General features: G+C 42.3%; 1 protein-coding gene across 7 annotated transcripts in view; it reads right to left on the bottom strand.

Annotated features, from left to right (window-relative positions):
• Positions 1 to 13,825, bottom strand: part of nrxn3b (neurexin 3b) — a 273,391-nt gene that overhangs the window by 153,176 nt on the left and 106,390 nt on the right. For 5 of the 7 annotated variants that reach the window (XM_068708636.1, XM_068708639.1, XM_068708637.1 and 2 more), the window contains 8 exons: positions 12,961 to 12,987; positions 11,245 to 11,364; positions 10,764 to 10,876; positions 10,336 to 10,604; positions 9,064 to 9,254; positions 8,017 to 8,190; positions 7,119 to 7,145; positions 4,962 to 5,081 (listed from right to left, as the gene is read on the bottom strand). In XM_068708636.1, coding sequence (XP_068564737.1) covers positions 4,962 to 5,081; positions 7,119 to 7,145; positions 8,017 to 8,190; positions 9,064 to 9,254; positions 10,336 to 10,604; positions 10,764 to 10,876; positions 11,245 to 11,364; positions 12,961 to 12,987 — 1,041 coding nt within the window. The remainder of the gene's footprint in view (positions 1 to 4,961; positions 5,082 to 7,118; positions 7,146 to 8,016; positions 8,191 to 9,063; positions 9,255 to 10,335; positions 10,605 to 10,763; positions 10,877 to 11,244; positions 11,365 to 12,960; positions 12,988 to 13,825) is intronic. The other 2 variants (XM_068708638.1, XM_068708642.1) reach the window with 1 other exon arrangement.

The following is a 13,825-nucleotide window of genomic DNA, read 5'->3' as shown; positions in this document are numbered from 1 at the left end:
GCAACAGGTACCACATAAGGTTGTTAGTCGTTATGTTCTCGGTCTGCGTTGAAGGAATGGCTCAACTTTTTTAACTTTCTTGACGATTGTGAGATGTGAAGCCTGATATCATTCTGCTGTCTGTTAAGTACATATGAAGGGTGACGTGTTTAGTCTAGCTTAGCATAGACAATGGAAGCAGGGGGAAACACCTGGCAATGTCCAAAGTAAAAGAACGTGCCTATCTACACCTAGACCTTCCCAATAAACCCACTGCCTTTTATTTGTTCAAATCTTTTACAAACATTTTGAGAACAGCACATTTCGTCAACACACCCACTCATTGAGGAGTAAAATCTCCCACTCTTCTCCTCCATCTTTTTGCCCGTTTTACATTCGCTTTTCTTCTGGCCCTGGGGCATTTAGGCTTCACAGCACTGCGTATATCCAATTATACCGTGGCTCTGAGCACGGCGGTGACACATCGATTGACACAAGCGACATCCACTCTTATCACAGTGACATGATGCACTGCTGGGCAAGCATCATTAGCCTGATCAGCCAATAGCGGGGCAGCTCGTTAGACCCCCAAGGGCTGGACATGCAGCTCCAGTTCTAATACAGATATCATAAGACAAGGAAGAGGAGTGATAAAGTGATGGGGGGAGGAAGCGATATTATAAACCTCAGAGGGACAACTTTATGTTTGTGCCCTCTTGTGTATGTATGTGTTTCAGGCAATTCTACTGGGTTGATGTTGGGCAATTACCCTTTTCCTCCAGCCACAGCTACACAATACCAGAAGCAGTTTCCTCAGCAAAGCTCCATCATCCAAAACGTGTTCCTAAGTGATGATACTGCAGGCAGCTGTGAAGTAGCTGTTATTAAGCCATCTGATCATGTCATTTCCAGCCAACATATTCGCCTCAACTACTACAACAAAGATAGTGAGATCATTCTAAAGTGTGCTTTTGGGATAGCTGGTGGCCTGAGGACAATTCATTCTCTGTGGAGATATTTTGGCCCATTTCTAATCTACCTGTGGTATTTATAGACAAATGTTCTCATATTTCAATGCTCCACTTACTGTATAAGTCCCATTTAGCCAAAAGGTACTTTCACACACTGAATGGAAACTTTTATGAGCCTCTGAGAGAAGAAAATCAAGGAAAAGGAAAACATTTCACATCCATTATGATCTTAAGTTGCCAGCACTACATCCGTGCCTAGCTGAAACTATGCCAGGCTCCATGGTTCGCGGAGAGTGCCTCGTAGCCAGCTAACCCCTGCTCAACACCTGTTCCTCTTACTTCATCCCATTTACAGACACAGCAGGTTCAATTATTCAACGCTCCAATGAAAACTCCTTCAGTATTCATGAGGAGGTCTATAGATACCAGCAACGTGTGCATGTTTTTGTGTCTTCTTTCTCATTTTTTTTGTTTATTCTTCACTCATCATTGACATCATTTCAAAGTGAATAGCGCCATTGTGTGGCTATGTCTTTATTTCCCCCTCTGGATTTAATGCTGTTGAGCACACACATAGACAGGGAAAATGCTGATTTTCTACTGAGTAGAACATTGTGGACCAGAGGAAACACAGCTTGTTCCTCAACCCCGGACCTCTTTTGTCCTTTTTTTCCCTCCTCGCTCCTCTCCCCGACGAGAGGATGAAGAAATGACTACGAGGCGAATGCCATGATTATTTTCTTTTATGTAGTGAAGAAAGCAATGCCGCTACTGTGTCATTTATATAAGCAGTTAGCCAGATATGGTTACAGCCCTCTGAGCATGCCTTGGAAAGTGAATTAAGGACATTGGGTTGAGCAGTACCAGAGGGTTGGTTGGGATCAATACACTGGCAGAGAAATTCATCACTAAATCTATCTAAGCAATTACTGATGTCAGCATCCAACTGACGAACAGTGTTCTGCTGCCTGTCTTCAGCCTCCCTCTCCACTCTCTCTTTCTGTTTGTTTACCATGTTCCTGACTGTGGAACAATGCAGCGACCTTTGCAAAGATAATTCTATTACATAAGATGAGTAATTGCTCTGGATGTGGAAGAGGAGTGTCCGCTGCTCTTCTTGCTTGGCCCATTGCTCCCATGTCCTTGGCTTTAAATGAAAATACACGGTATTCATAGAATCTGACAGGGAGAGGTCTGCTCAGAAAACAGAGAGGAAGAGGAGAGAGAGAGGAGGAGAAAAGACTGAGAGAAAAAAGGGGGGATGGATACGAGACGACAGGGAGATGGAGATGAGCACGACAAAAGCAGTGAGCCAGAACCAAGCAGGATGAAAATGCTATAAAAAGAGTTCATCCCCACAAACCCCCTTTTTTTAAGCAGTGCTGAGCACAATATGTACCTCCAGATTGTCCAAGTGGCTTTGAAATGGTGCAAAGTCCCTTTGTGTCTTGTTCCCATAAGTAAAGGTGTGCAGAGACAAAGTGCAGGCTGCAGGGGTACACAGGAATAAATGAAAGCAGTGTAGATAGTTCTTGCCTGCTGAGGCTTTATTTTTTTCCTTCTCCTCCGCCACCTAGAGCCCTGTTGGCTACAAGAGAAGTGCAGAGAGGGCACGCAGGCTCGGCGCTAACAATCGCACAGATGAAACTGTGAGAGGCTTCACTGGCAGAAATGTTCACTTTACTTTGTTCAAGTTTCTTCATTTGGACAATGGGTAGAGACGGAGTCAGAGAAGCAGACAATTACTGATATTTGCTGCCAGCTATCAGAGAGGGAGAGACTGAGAGAAACAGAGGGAGAAGCTCCACTCCCACATTGTTAATTAAAAACTCTCTCTCAGCGCTGTGCTCACTGAATAAAAGAGAGTCCCACAGTCATACAGAACACACGAGGCAGAGACTGCTCACCGTTTTCATTTCTATCCAGCTACAATCCAAAAATTAAACTGTTGGCAATATGATTGTATTGTACTACATAGGATTTTGCATTGTTTAGGACACACAATATTCTCTCTATGATCCATAACTATAGAAATTGGATGGGCCGTGTGTTTGTAGTGGAGGATAGATAAAGAGACTGAGAGAAGTACAAGAGGCAAAGCAGCAGAGGAAAATAACAGGAAAGCTGATTTCATGCTCGGGGGATTGCATCTCATTTTCTCACAGCACAGAGGGACAGTATGCGGTCCTGCTTATGGATCTACTGCCACCTGGTGGTGTGTGACTGCACTGCTGAGCTCATGACACCTCTAAAGACAAAGGCTGTCGTCAGAGTCAGCATCAGAACATTGATTCAATCCAATGGAAAACAAGACCCCTTATCTTGGGCGCACGGTGTCATGTGCACTTTCTGAAATATTAACTCCTGTGAAGCAAACTGGCTGTTCTTTACCTCTTTATCATTTTTGCTTCTCTTTATTATTTATTTTCTTACTTCTAGCACAGGAAATGAAAAGAAATAGCTTGAAAGAGTACCAAAAGAGAGAGAAAATCAACTACAAAAATCCCATTTAAGGCAACAGCGCTCAGATAAGGATGCTATTATACGCTTGGACAGTCCAGTCGATATTAGTGAACATCTATCTCCAGAACCAGCACCAGGAGAACTAAGACTTAAACCTGCACTGTCATGAGATGAAAATTGTTACTATCCCAATCTCTTATGTTTCAAGAAGAAATATGTGTCGATCGGAAATCAATGAAATCTCTCTCCATGTCATCCCAGGCAGCACCAGGAGATGAAGTAATGAGGGCTTCTCATCACTAATTAACCCATAAACACACAGCTCCTATCACAAGGTGAGAATTGGAGTCAATAATTGGCCCTGCGTGGACACCATAGCGTCAGATGGTCTTTTGCAGAGAGAAAACAAAGAAGAGACAAAAAAATAAAGAGCAAAAAAATAAAAAGGAAATTGGGATTTGAGAGGTATGGAGTCCAACATAGTGTCACATCAGAAAGGTCTGGATGATTAGTGGATGCCAGCGCTCACAGAGAGCAGCTTTGCTAACAGCCTCCACCACCTCATTAGTCTGGCCCAGCAGCAGTATGCCCCGACTATTAACCGCTAAATGAAAGACCGCCAACCGTGATTATTGAGGGGAAGTCCCCTGTCGTCATGGGGATAAGAGTACCCCCCCTCCCCACACACACACACACACGCACACACAAACTCACACTTCCACTTCTATGATAGCTATTTGAAGGGTGTTTATGAAAAGGCGATTGAGGCAGAAGTGGATATTTTACACATCATCAGTCGCAGCCGTTCACTCCGAAGCCCAAAATGTGAAAACTTGGGACATCAAGCATTTGTTACGACAAATTGCCTGCATTGCAGCAAAGAAAACACCCTCAACAATTGCCGGGATATCTCTCAGCTGCTTCATTTAAAGATCACATGAAGCTTTCAGTTCCACTTTCATGCAGCAAATCTGACAAGGGCTTAATAAGCACAAGAGTGAAACAGCCTGGAGTCCTTGAGTCGAGGATATGGTACTCACTGTGGCAGAGAGGACGGCACGGCTCCATAGGTGCATCCACTTCATGTGTATCTGTGTTTGTTGCATGTGAAATCAGTGCAGTTTTTGTAATAATGTGTTTTTTATGTGCACTTCTATATGCAGGATATGGTTATGTAATAAAAGTGAAACATGGCAGTTTTGCACACTGTGTGTGCCTGGTGTTGATTGAATGCACATGTGTTTAAAGGAGCACTCCTACATTTTAGAATTGCACTTCCATACAGTTAAAAGGACCAAATTGGTGCAGCATGGCTGAGATATCCGGACTTTCACTTCCTAATGTGGGTTAAGCTGGATTGGAAATTGGATCCTATAATTCCCATGCAATTTGAATTTTGTAAGACATGAAGCTGATATTGCTTAATATATGTTAGTTAAGTAACTTTCTCAGACTTGATAAAGCTCAAATAATACATGTACAAATCAGCGAAGTGCTCCTTTACTGCACAGGCAAGGCAAGTACAGGTATATCTGAAGCAGTACTCACGGTCGTTGCAGTGAGTCCCCGAGTAAGACGTCATGGAACAGTCACAAGTGAAGTTCTCCCACTGCTGGATACACACACCCATGTTGGCGCACGAGTCCTCCTGGCAGGTCGTGCTCGGGCCTGTGAAACGGGAGGGAGGGAGACAGAGATACCACAGGAGCACAATCAAGAAACAATAAGAGCTACTGCTGAGCCTTAACAATGCAGGACCCATGCAGAAGAAATACACTCTAGAGATAGATATACAGCATGTGGGCCTAGAAGAAAGAACAAGGAGCAAACAGTGCCACCACAGGAAGCCTGACCTGGAGTACAACACACTTAAAAAACAGTCTGGGGAATCCTGTTTCATGCTGCGTAAAGCGGCAAACGCAGTGGCAAGCCGAAGCAGACGCGCCAGGTTTTCACAGGCTCAACAGCACGCTTCTCAAGCAGTGGAAGCATCACCTTTTTCTCTGAGGTAATTGCTGTAAAAACTGCTGTACAGGATGCTATGCTAGCTTAGGTCTAATCTGCATTTGAGACATGCTTCAGCAGACGACTTGAACCACAGCTGGGCTGATGTGATGACACTGTCAACATCCCTTCATGTCCTTCTTTTTGCAGAGTGTGTGCAGGTGGACATGCATGCAATTTTTTATCATTCCAACAACTAATTAAAAAAGTTTTATCAGAGTAAAACTTCCGACGCTGCATTCCCTCTGTGAACAAGCACGACATGACATAAAAAAAAACTTTTAACAAATGACTCATGGATAAAAACTCCATTAAACAATACCCATCTTTCAAAAATGCATTAAAGTGGCCCTGGCAATTTTCTATTCGAATATCTCTTTCACTGTGAGAATACACGGTGAACACTAGACACACTAGACAGACGGAGTTCATGAAGAGAAGAGGAGAAACAAAAAGAGCACTTGAGAACACGTAGTGCATATCCTTGTGTATGCGCTTCAGTCAGACAGGAGTTGAGGAGGGTATTCAAAGTCAAACTGGATGTGTGTTTGCTATTCGTCTACACCACACATAGCTCTTACCTTTGAATACTATTACTGAGAGGGAATGCAGATAAGGACAAGCACACAGCATAGATAACAAGATAAACAATTCCCCCGTCGGAGTCTAGACAGACACAGGGGGGGCGGGGGACCTCGACAGAAACCCCTCCGATAACCACGTTGGAAACAAACAAAAGCAAATCAAGTAAAATCAAATAAACAGTCCAAATAAATGGCAGACAAATGCAAGTAAACGGTGTCAATTGTCTTGTGCAAGACAATGTGAAGAGACATTTGAAGTGGAGAACAGAGCAAGTTTGCCGGCTGAAAGTGCATTTACTGTGTAATGCACGGTGATGGTGGTCAGCCAGGCATCCTCCACACTATGTGCATACATTTCTGTATTGCATCAGCGGGAATCTCATGTTTGCGCGTGCACCGCGGTGCTCGTTTGTCAGCGTGAGCAATGGAGGATTTCGCTGCATTTGAGCATTGCAGCAGGAGGTCGCTCGCTCTCTGAAAAACACTCTCAGCTGGGTAAAAGCAACAACATGTTACTTTTATTTTTTATTTTTTGTTAAAGAGAGAGACACACCGACAGTGTTTGGATGTGCAGTGACAGCCTCTTTTTCTGCTGTGTATGCCGGCCTGTAATGTGTCACAACTGGTATTTTCATAGTAGAACAAAGCACTCCTACAAATGATCTGCTTCTGCTTTTCAGACTATCTGACTGCTTTATGCTCATACTGGATGAACATCACCCATCTGACCTGTTTGCTCTCTTTAAATATAATGTCAACTCAAATTCTTTGCAACTTTATCAAATATACATACACTTAGCCGGTGGTTAACAGGGAAAAAAACATGCAGTTATATTACTGTTGTGCTGCAGTCTAACATAAGTATAGTTACATTCACACTGCTACAGTGCTACAGTATGAAATAGCAATATCCACACAATAATCATATTTTTTACTTTTTGTCTGCCATTAGTCTCTCCCTGTCTTTTTAATCTTCATATTCAGTTTTTCTTTTCAGAGAGCAAGTCACCTCTGCGGCACCAAGGGAACATTACTGCCATGGCGACACCCACAATGCATTGCACACAGCAGACTTTCAGGCGAGCAGGCCTCAGAGAGGCTGAGTTTAACCCTCTACCTTGCAGGTCGGCTTTGGTGAAACCAACTTTGTTAGCGCAGAAAGAAAATAACAGAACAGAACAGAGCAGAGCGGAAAACAAGAGTAAAGGTTAGTGAGGGACCAGCATTGTTACTGTTGGTAAAAGTACAGAATGTGTCAATTTGTGCAGAGTGCAACATTGGGGAGCCTTGTTGATTTGTTAGTGAGGGTTGAGCTCCTGAAAGAGAACCCACATAGTGCTATTTCTTTTATTAAACAGGATTTGTAAGTCGTTTTCTCTCCTCACTGAGGAGCATTAACTTAATCTTCTGCTGCCCTCTACAGGTCATATGCACAGGCCATGGAAAAAGTGATAATATCGAACAATTAATATAGATGGAAACCACCTCTAGCTTACTGGTTGGTCATTAAAATGACAACAATAAAGACGTTAACTTAAATATTGTCTCTATGTACAAATACATCATCGGCAGCTTTTTTGTATTCTGTAATTGCAAAAAACTACTCTGTCTTAGGTTAGAGTTTTTTGGTTCTGGAGAAGGAAAGAAGACATGCGATGAGTATTTGAGTGAAAGTAGCATTATTTTAGCTACATTAAAAAAAAACAGACTTTTGGCTTGTTTTTGTTTCGTTATCTTTCATAATCTGGGTAAACAGGATGTTTCTTCCTTTGTTACTCAGGTTTCTGTACTGATCTTTAAATAGACTGATGCAACATAAAAAGTTAACAAGCCAAGAAACTAAAAGACAAAGTGTTTTCCTGTGATGTGACAAATGCCTGGCGAAGGAAAAAAGAAAATGAGTTGGATTAACAATGCCAGAGAGTGGCTTTAAGGGCTACTGAAGAGCCTTCTAATTAGACTAATAAATCTCTTGGAGCAGGTCATGATTCTTATACGCTACAGGCCATCTGTACCTTCACAGCCTCGCTCAATCTGCCCGCTGCGGAAAAGGGCGTCGTTGATGAGATCTGGCAGGCGGCCATTGAGATCAACTGAGGCCAAGCAGCCTTGGAAGCCCTCTCGAGAAACCACCAGCTTAGGGAGGTTCTGGTACATGTTGGGTCCCAGACCTCCGACAAACAGGTCACCTGAGGGGAGACAACATAAGTATGTTTGTGAGTTTAAGAAATATTCAGGTTACTAATGTAACAGAAAACAATTTCCTTATTTTCAAGTAAACCTCCTTCTCTTTCTTACGATGCATATAATATTTAATATTATTGACACATTTATAGATTGAGAGTATCTCAAAGAGTTAGAGGAGAAAATTGATACCACTCATTATGGTACTTTACATTACAGTCATTTAGCAGACGCTTTTATCCAAAGCGACTTACAATTCAGTATCTATCTATACACCATAGGCACAGCTACAGGAGACATTTTGGGGTTAAGTGTCTTCCTTAATGAGACTAGCAGAGCAGAAGTCGGGGATCAAACCGCCGACCCTCTGATAGAAAGGCTGCCCTGCTCTCCACTTATCCACGGTCACCCCGGTATTTCACGGTAATTAGAAAGCTACAGCCAGCAGCCAGTTAGCTTAGCTTAGCACAAAGACTGGAAACCAGAGGAAACAGCTAGTCTGTCTCCGTCCAAAGGTAACAAAATATGCCAACAACCACATCTAAAAATCCCTGATCAACACATATGTTTGTTTAGATCAAACCAAATCTGACTAAAAACGACTAATGACTCACAAAGTATCTGTGATTTATAGTAGAAAAGAAGAGTTGATTCTCTGTAACATATTTCCTAATCTTAGAGTTTGGGGATTCCAAGCCAAAGGGTTAGAGAGCCTTTACTGGCGAAGTCAAAGTCGAGCTGTAAGTCTGTTTTTGATTCTGTCAACTCAAAAGGTATAAGATTTATGACTCAGGTTGGTTCAAGTCCCCGTCACATGTGGGTACTCTGCTGTGGATGCTGTGGGGGGTTGTAGAACAATCTTTGACTGGATGAGATACCTTTGAGGTCCAGGTTCTTGGCTCCGTTGACATTCTGGGTGACTGACTTTGTGTCCACCTTGAGCGTGTGTGTGTTGGAGGCGTCTCTCGTGATGACCACGTTGTGCCACTGGTTATCGTTCAGTGAGTTGTCACTGTTCCCCTTCAACAGACTGGGACCGTTCCCCAGGTCGAACACATAGTGGATAAACCTGGCAGAGGAGGAGCACAGCAGATCAACACATCAGGGTTTGTTAGTGTAGGTGAGTGTGTGGTTGCAGTAAGTCTCCTTTTATCTTATGGTTGTGGCTCAGGAGTTCTAGCGGGTCGTCCACTTATCGCTATATTGGCAGTTCGAAGCCTCGGCTCCCCCAATCTGCATGTCATAATATCCTTGATCAAGATACTGAACTTCAAATTGTTCCTGAAGTCATCGGTGTGTGGATGTGTGGGTCCTGATGAGCAGGTGGCCATGCTTGAATGTGTGTAAATGGGTGAACGTTATAATGTAATGCTGCGTTCCAGACAACTCAGAGGCCAGAAGTTTCCCAGTTGAAATTTCCAACTTCAACTGTCCAAGCATTCCTGGAGCACGATCCCAAACACAAACAATAACTGTGACACAAACTGATGTTTCTTTGGTATTTACACAACTGAGCTCTCAGCAGGACAGCCAACACAGTTTTCTGGACTTTTTAACATTTGACAGAATAACTTTCATGGAGAGAAGATAACTTTCAGAGATGGTTTATTGAACCCAGCTACCTGATAACATTGTGACTTATGCTGACATCAATTTACATGCAGAACAGGTTTTACTAAATGATACTGTGTATTATTTCAATTACTTACAGTCAAATATACGTTAGGTTGACTTTTAGTTGATGGTTTAACATTTACAATGTGTGCTTCCGCTGTTGTGTGACGTCAGAGAGCTGCTTCTTCATCAAGTCAGGGTAGATGGATTCAACCCGAGTTTACAAATAGAAACTCGGACTTAAAGTGAAGTTCAGAGTAGTCTGGAACGCAGCATTAGTGTAAAGAGCTTTGAGTGACCGGCAGAAGAGAAAGGCGCTATAGAAACGCAAGTCCATTTTCCATTTATCTTCCCAGATGGATTTCCCTGAATGGAAGAGCTCTCACAATCACGCTGCTCTGACCACTGTTTACATCATAAGGCCTTAGGAAAACATACAACACACACACACACACACACACACACACACACACACACACACCAGTGCTGCTATTTTAATAATGACCAAATGTCTGCATCGTCACTGCCCCACTCACCCTTTGACCAGCTCTACAGCGATAAAGTCGTTCCCGTCTCCGCTGTTGAAGATGATGAAACCGTCAGGCGAGGTGGTTTTGAACTGAAAGAAGAGGTGCATTGTGGTATAGGCCTGCAGAGTGGCCAAGCCCAGGTAGCTGCCCTTGGTCTTAAAGGTGACGGGGTCGGCTATGATGAAGCGCATGCCAAAGCGGGCGTTTAACTCGCAGAAGTCGATGTCCCCGTTCTTGCACATGTCAATGTACTGCATCCCGTTGAACTTCAGGCTCTATGGGCAGAGGAGTTGAGACATGTTGTAAATAAATATCGAAGCACACTTTGACTAAGATGATGAATAATAATGATTAAAAACCCTCCTCATTGGGACACAAGTTTATCTGTGACTAATGTTTGTTAAAAAAATGCATCTGTCTGTATGGCTTCATACCTGAAGATGCCCTATAAAGGAGGAGGGAGCAGACGAGACAAAGCGCCTCTCGGTCAAGATGCCCGTCTCCACGTTGTTGAACTCTAGACGGGTGTGGTCGCCCGCCATCTGACCTGAGATGGAGGGAGGGAAGAGAGAGGAGAAGAAGCAGAGGGATGAAGGGGTGGAAGAGGAGGAGAGATACTGCCACCTACAGCCCAGTTTCACTTTGTGTCATGCTAAAGCAACACCCCACCAATGCTGAGACGGTCAAGTAAAAGCAAAAACTAACATATAAAGAAAATACATTTTTAAACAAATGGTGAAATCACACACCAATGAATTAGGTCAGTATTACTATATCATCAATTTTGTCTGAATCCTAAAACGGTGCCTCTGACACAGAATATAATCCCAGATGTCTTCACCTATACCTCAAAAACAGAAGATATGACCATGCGTATTATGTTTATAGTAAAATAGTGGAACACAAGAGTAGTACCTTCAGCCATGTCGTCGTCCACCGTGAGTTTGAAGATTTTACCACGGCGGACCACTCGTACTGAGTGCCATTCATTGTCGTTGAGCTTTTGTCCGGCATAAAGAACTTCAGGACCCTTGCCTGAAGAGGAGGGTTAGTTAGTCAAGGGACGGGGGAAGCACAAGCACAAACCAAATCTCTGTTCTCACTACTTATGCAACACACTGGAAAGGTCTTTTCAATTTGGACATGTGTAGTCAGATTGAGATCTTTATCATTTAGAGATAGTAGCTTTACTTTCCAAACAAACATTTGGTTTTGATTTGACAACAGAGGAAAACAATACAACAAATCACAACTGACAGCAAGATACAAGAAAACGTGTGTTGTTATTGATACAAGGCCTCGAAGGCTGTGACTAAGAGTTGACACGTAACATAATATAACTGTCTCACTCCATTGCTTGTATTGCTCTGGTTTTTAGTTTTGGAAAAACTCTGAGTTATACTCTCACTTAAAAACCCTGTTTCAGCAGTTTAATTACAGAAAGTAGATCACAAATAAACTGCAGTTTCATCGTGTCGTTACAAATCCTGTTGCGATAGTGTAAGGTGTTATGTCACCACTAGAGGGCAACGCAGCCCCACTGAGCTCAGCGTCCTGAATCTGCTGAGTAATGTTGAACACAGGGTGTAAATCCTGATAAGCAGTGTTCAGCAGTCACTGGAAGTCATTTGTAGACCAGCTTTAGGATTTTTAATTTAGTGACTGAAGTTGTTGGGCCAGTCCTGACGTACAGGAAAGCTAGTCTACTGCATGTATATGAAGAAGGTGAAAAAGTCTCACATTTAGGAAAGTCTCCTCCTCGAGACTTTCAATCAAAAATTCTAAATATTAAATTATTCTAAGAACACTTGGTGTTGGCACATTGTGGCTTGTATCCAGGCCACTGTGTAATTCTGTGGTCAGTAGTTTATTATATTAGGTCTGACTGAATCAACTTAACATGATTACATGTAAAATGTACTGAAAATTGTTTGTTAATGACTGATTTTGAATATATGAATTTACAGTGAAACTATGTATATCATATCCCTTAAATGCTAAATTAATAAAAGTCTTTGGATTATTATGAATTAATGACAATAAATTACCAATATGAACACATGTTTACAATCTGTTCACTCACACACAAACACACCTGAACCCCTTCAAGTCTTTGTTCTGTTTCCCTCTCTCTGTCTCTACAAGGCTGTGAGTGCTTTTGAAAATAATGAAAAATAAGAGTCCCTCTCATGAGTAACAGCATGTCTGCTAACATCTTCTATGTTTCCCATTGTAGGCCTATATACTGCTGCATGAGTTAAAATAAGGAAGCCAAGAAAACAAAGCGAGTGAGACACACAGGAATATTTTACAGTGTAATTGGGAAAACAACATAGCCCACAGAGTCTGAGTGTAAATGTTCAGCAAGTAGCTATAGGCATACTGGGAAAGATTAAGAACTGGTTGCTTGAATCAATTTGGAAAGTGGGCCATTTAAAACATATAGAGTACATTAAGTAACATTTGCATAACTTTAATCTCTGGCTATTACTTCCCCCCACTCTTATCTGAGAAATCCTCTTATCAGTCCCCTGCATTCACACACTCTGCCCTTACATCTAGCACACAGGCTGTCATCAAACATTGATCGTACTGTAGGAAGAAGGCTGCAGAAGAAGAATGTTGACTTACTGGTGTTACAGTTTATCCTGACACAGTCTAGATGGGGAGGGGAGAATAAGTGACAGATGAAATCGCATCCTTCAAGGTTACAGCTGCAGACATCCAAGAGCAAGAAAAGCCACCTTCCGGGGACGGTCACATGACCCCAGCGGCCATTTTAGCGTGGTTGGCTACCAATTGTCAATATCTCTGTACTGATAATGGAAATCCAATTTAATCCCAATCCAATTCTTTTGATTACTTCCAATGCTGAAGCCAATAGCACTGTACCAATGCTGGTCAGTATCACAGTACTGATTAAACTGTGTCCATTTCTTTGATTAAATTTGGAACTTTTAATACATAGAATCACATGAGCATTATTTTGGCAACATGTTGAATTTCAAAATGGTCGCTCGCAATTCAATGGCCACATCGATTTGCAACCCAGCAACTAGAGCCAAAATATTTTACTTGAGAGTGTAAAATTGAATATGATTTGTCATAAAAACGTACTTACTTACTATTTACTAAATCTCTATCTATTGGAAAGTGTTGAACCTGTGTTTGGCGTGTGCAGGTTGAAATCCATGTGACCAGGCTGGTCATGTGCCGTCAACCGCAACAGAAAAGTGGGAACAAACAGCATCGAGCCACGCAGCACCAACACCGTACAGAGGCATGAAGACCTTCTCTTCTGTGTAAGTTATTCAAATAATAGTTCTGAGCATTAAACTGGTTTTGTTAGAATCTTAAATCAAATTTAGAGTTGCTTGGAAAAAGACCACAGCCCACATTAAAAACATGAAATATGGACTACAGGTGTTCCATGTTTTTGGCCGCTGTGGTACCTGATAACATAATGAATGAGTTACATTTGTATGAACACACACAC

The sequence above is a fragment of the Cebidichthys violaceus genome, unplaced genomic scaffold, assembly GCF_023349555.1.
Source record: "Cebidichthys violaceus isolate CVI_PGR_0920_01 unplaced genomic scaffold, fCebVio1.0.p SCAF_14, whole genome shotgun sequence".
Classification (NCBI taxonomy): Eukaryota; Metazoa; Chordata; class Actinopteri; order Perciformes; family Stichaeidae; genus Cebidichthys; species Cebidichthys violaceus.
Note: the sequence above shows the minus strand (reverse complement) of the source record. Positions and strands in the feature narration are given on the sequence as shown.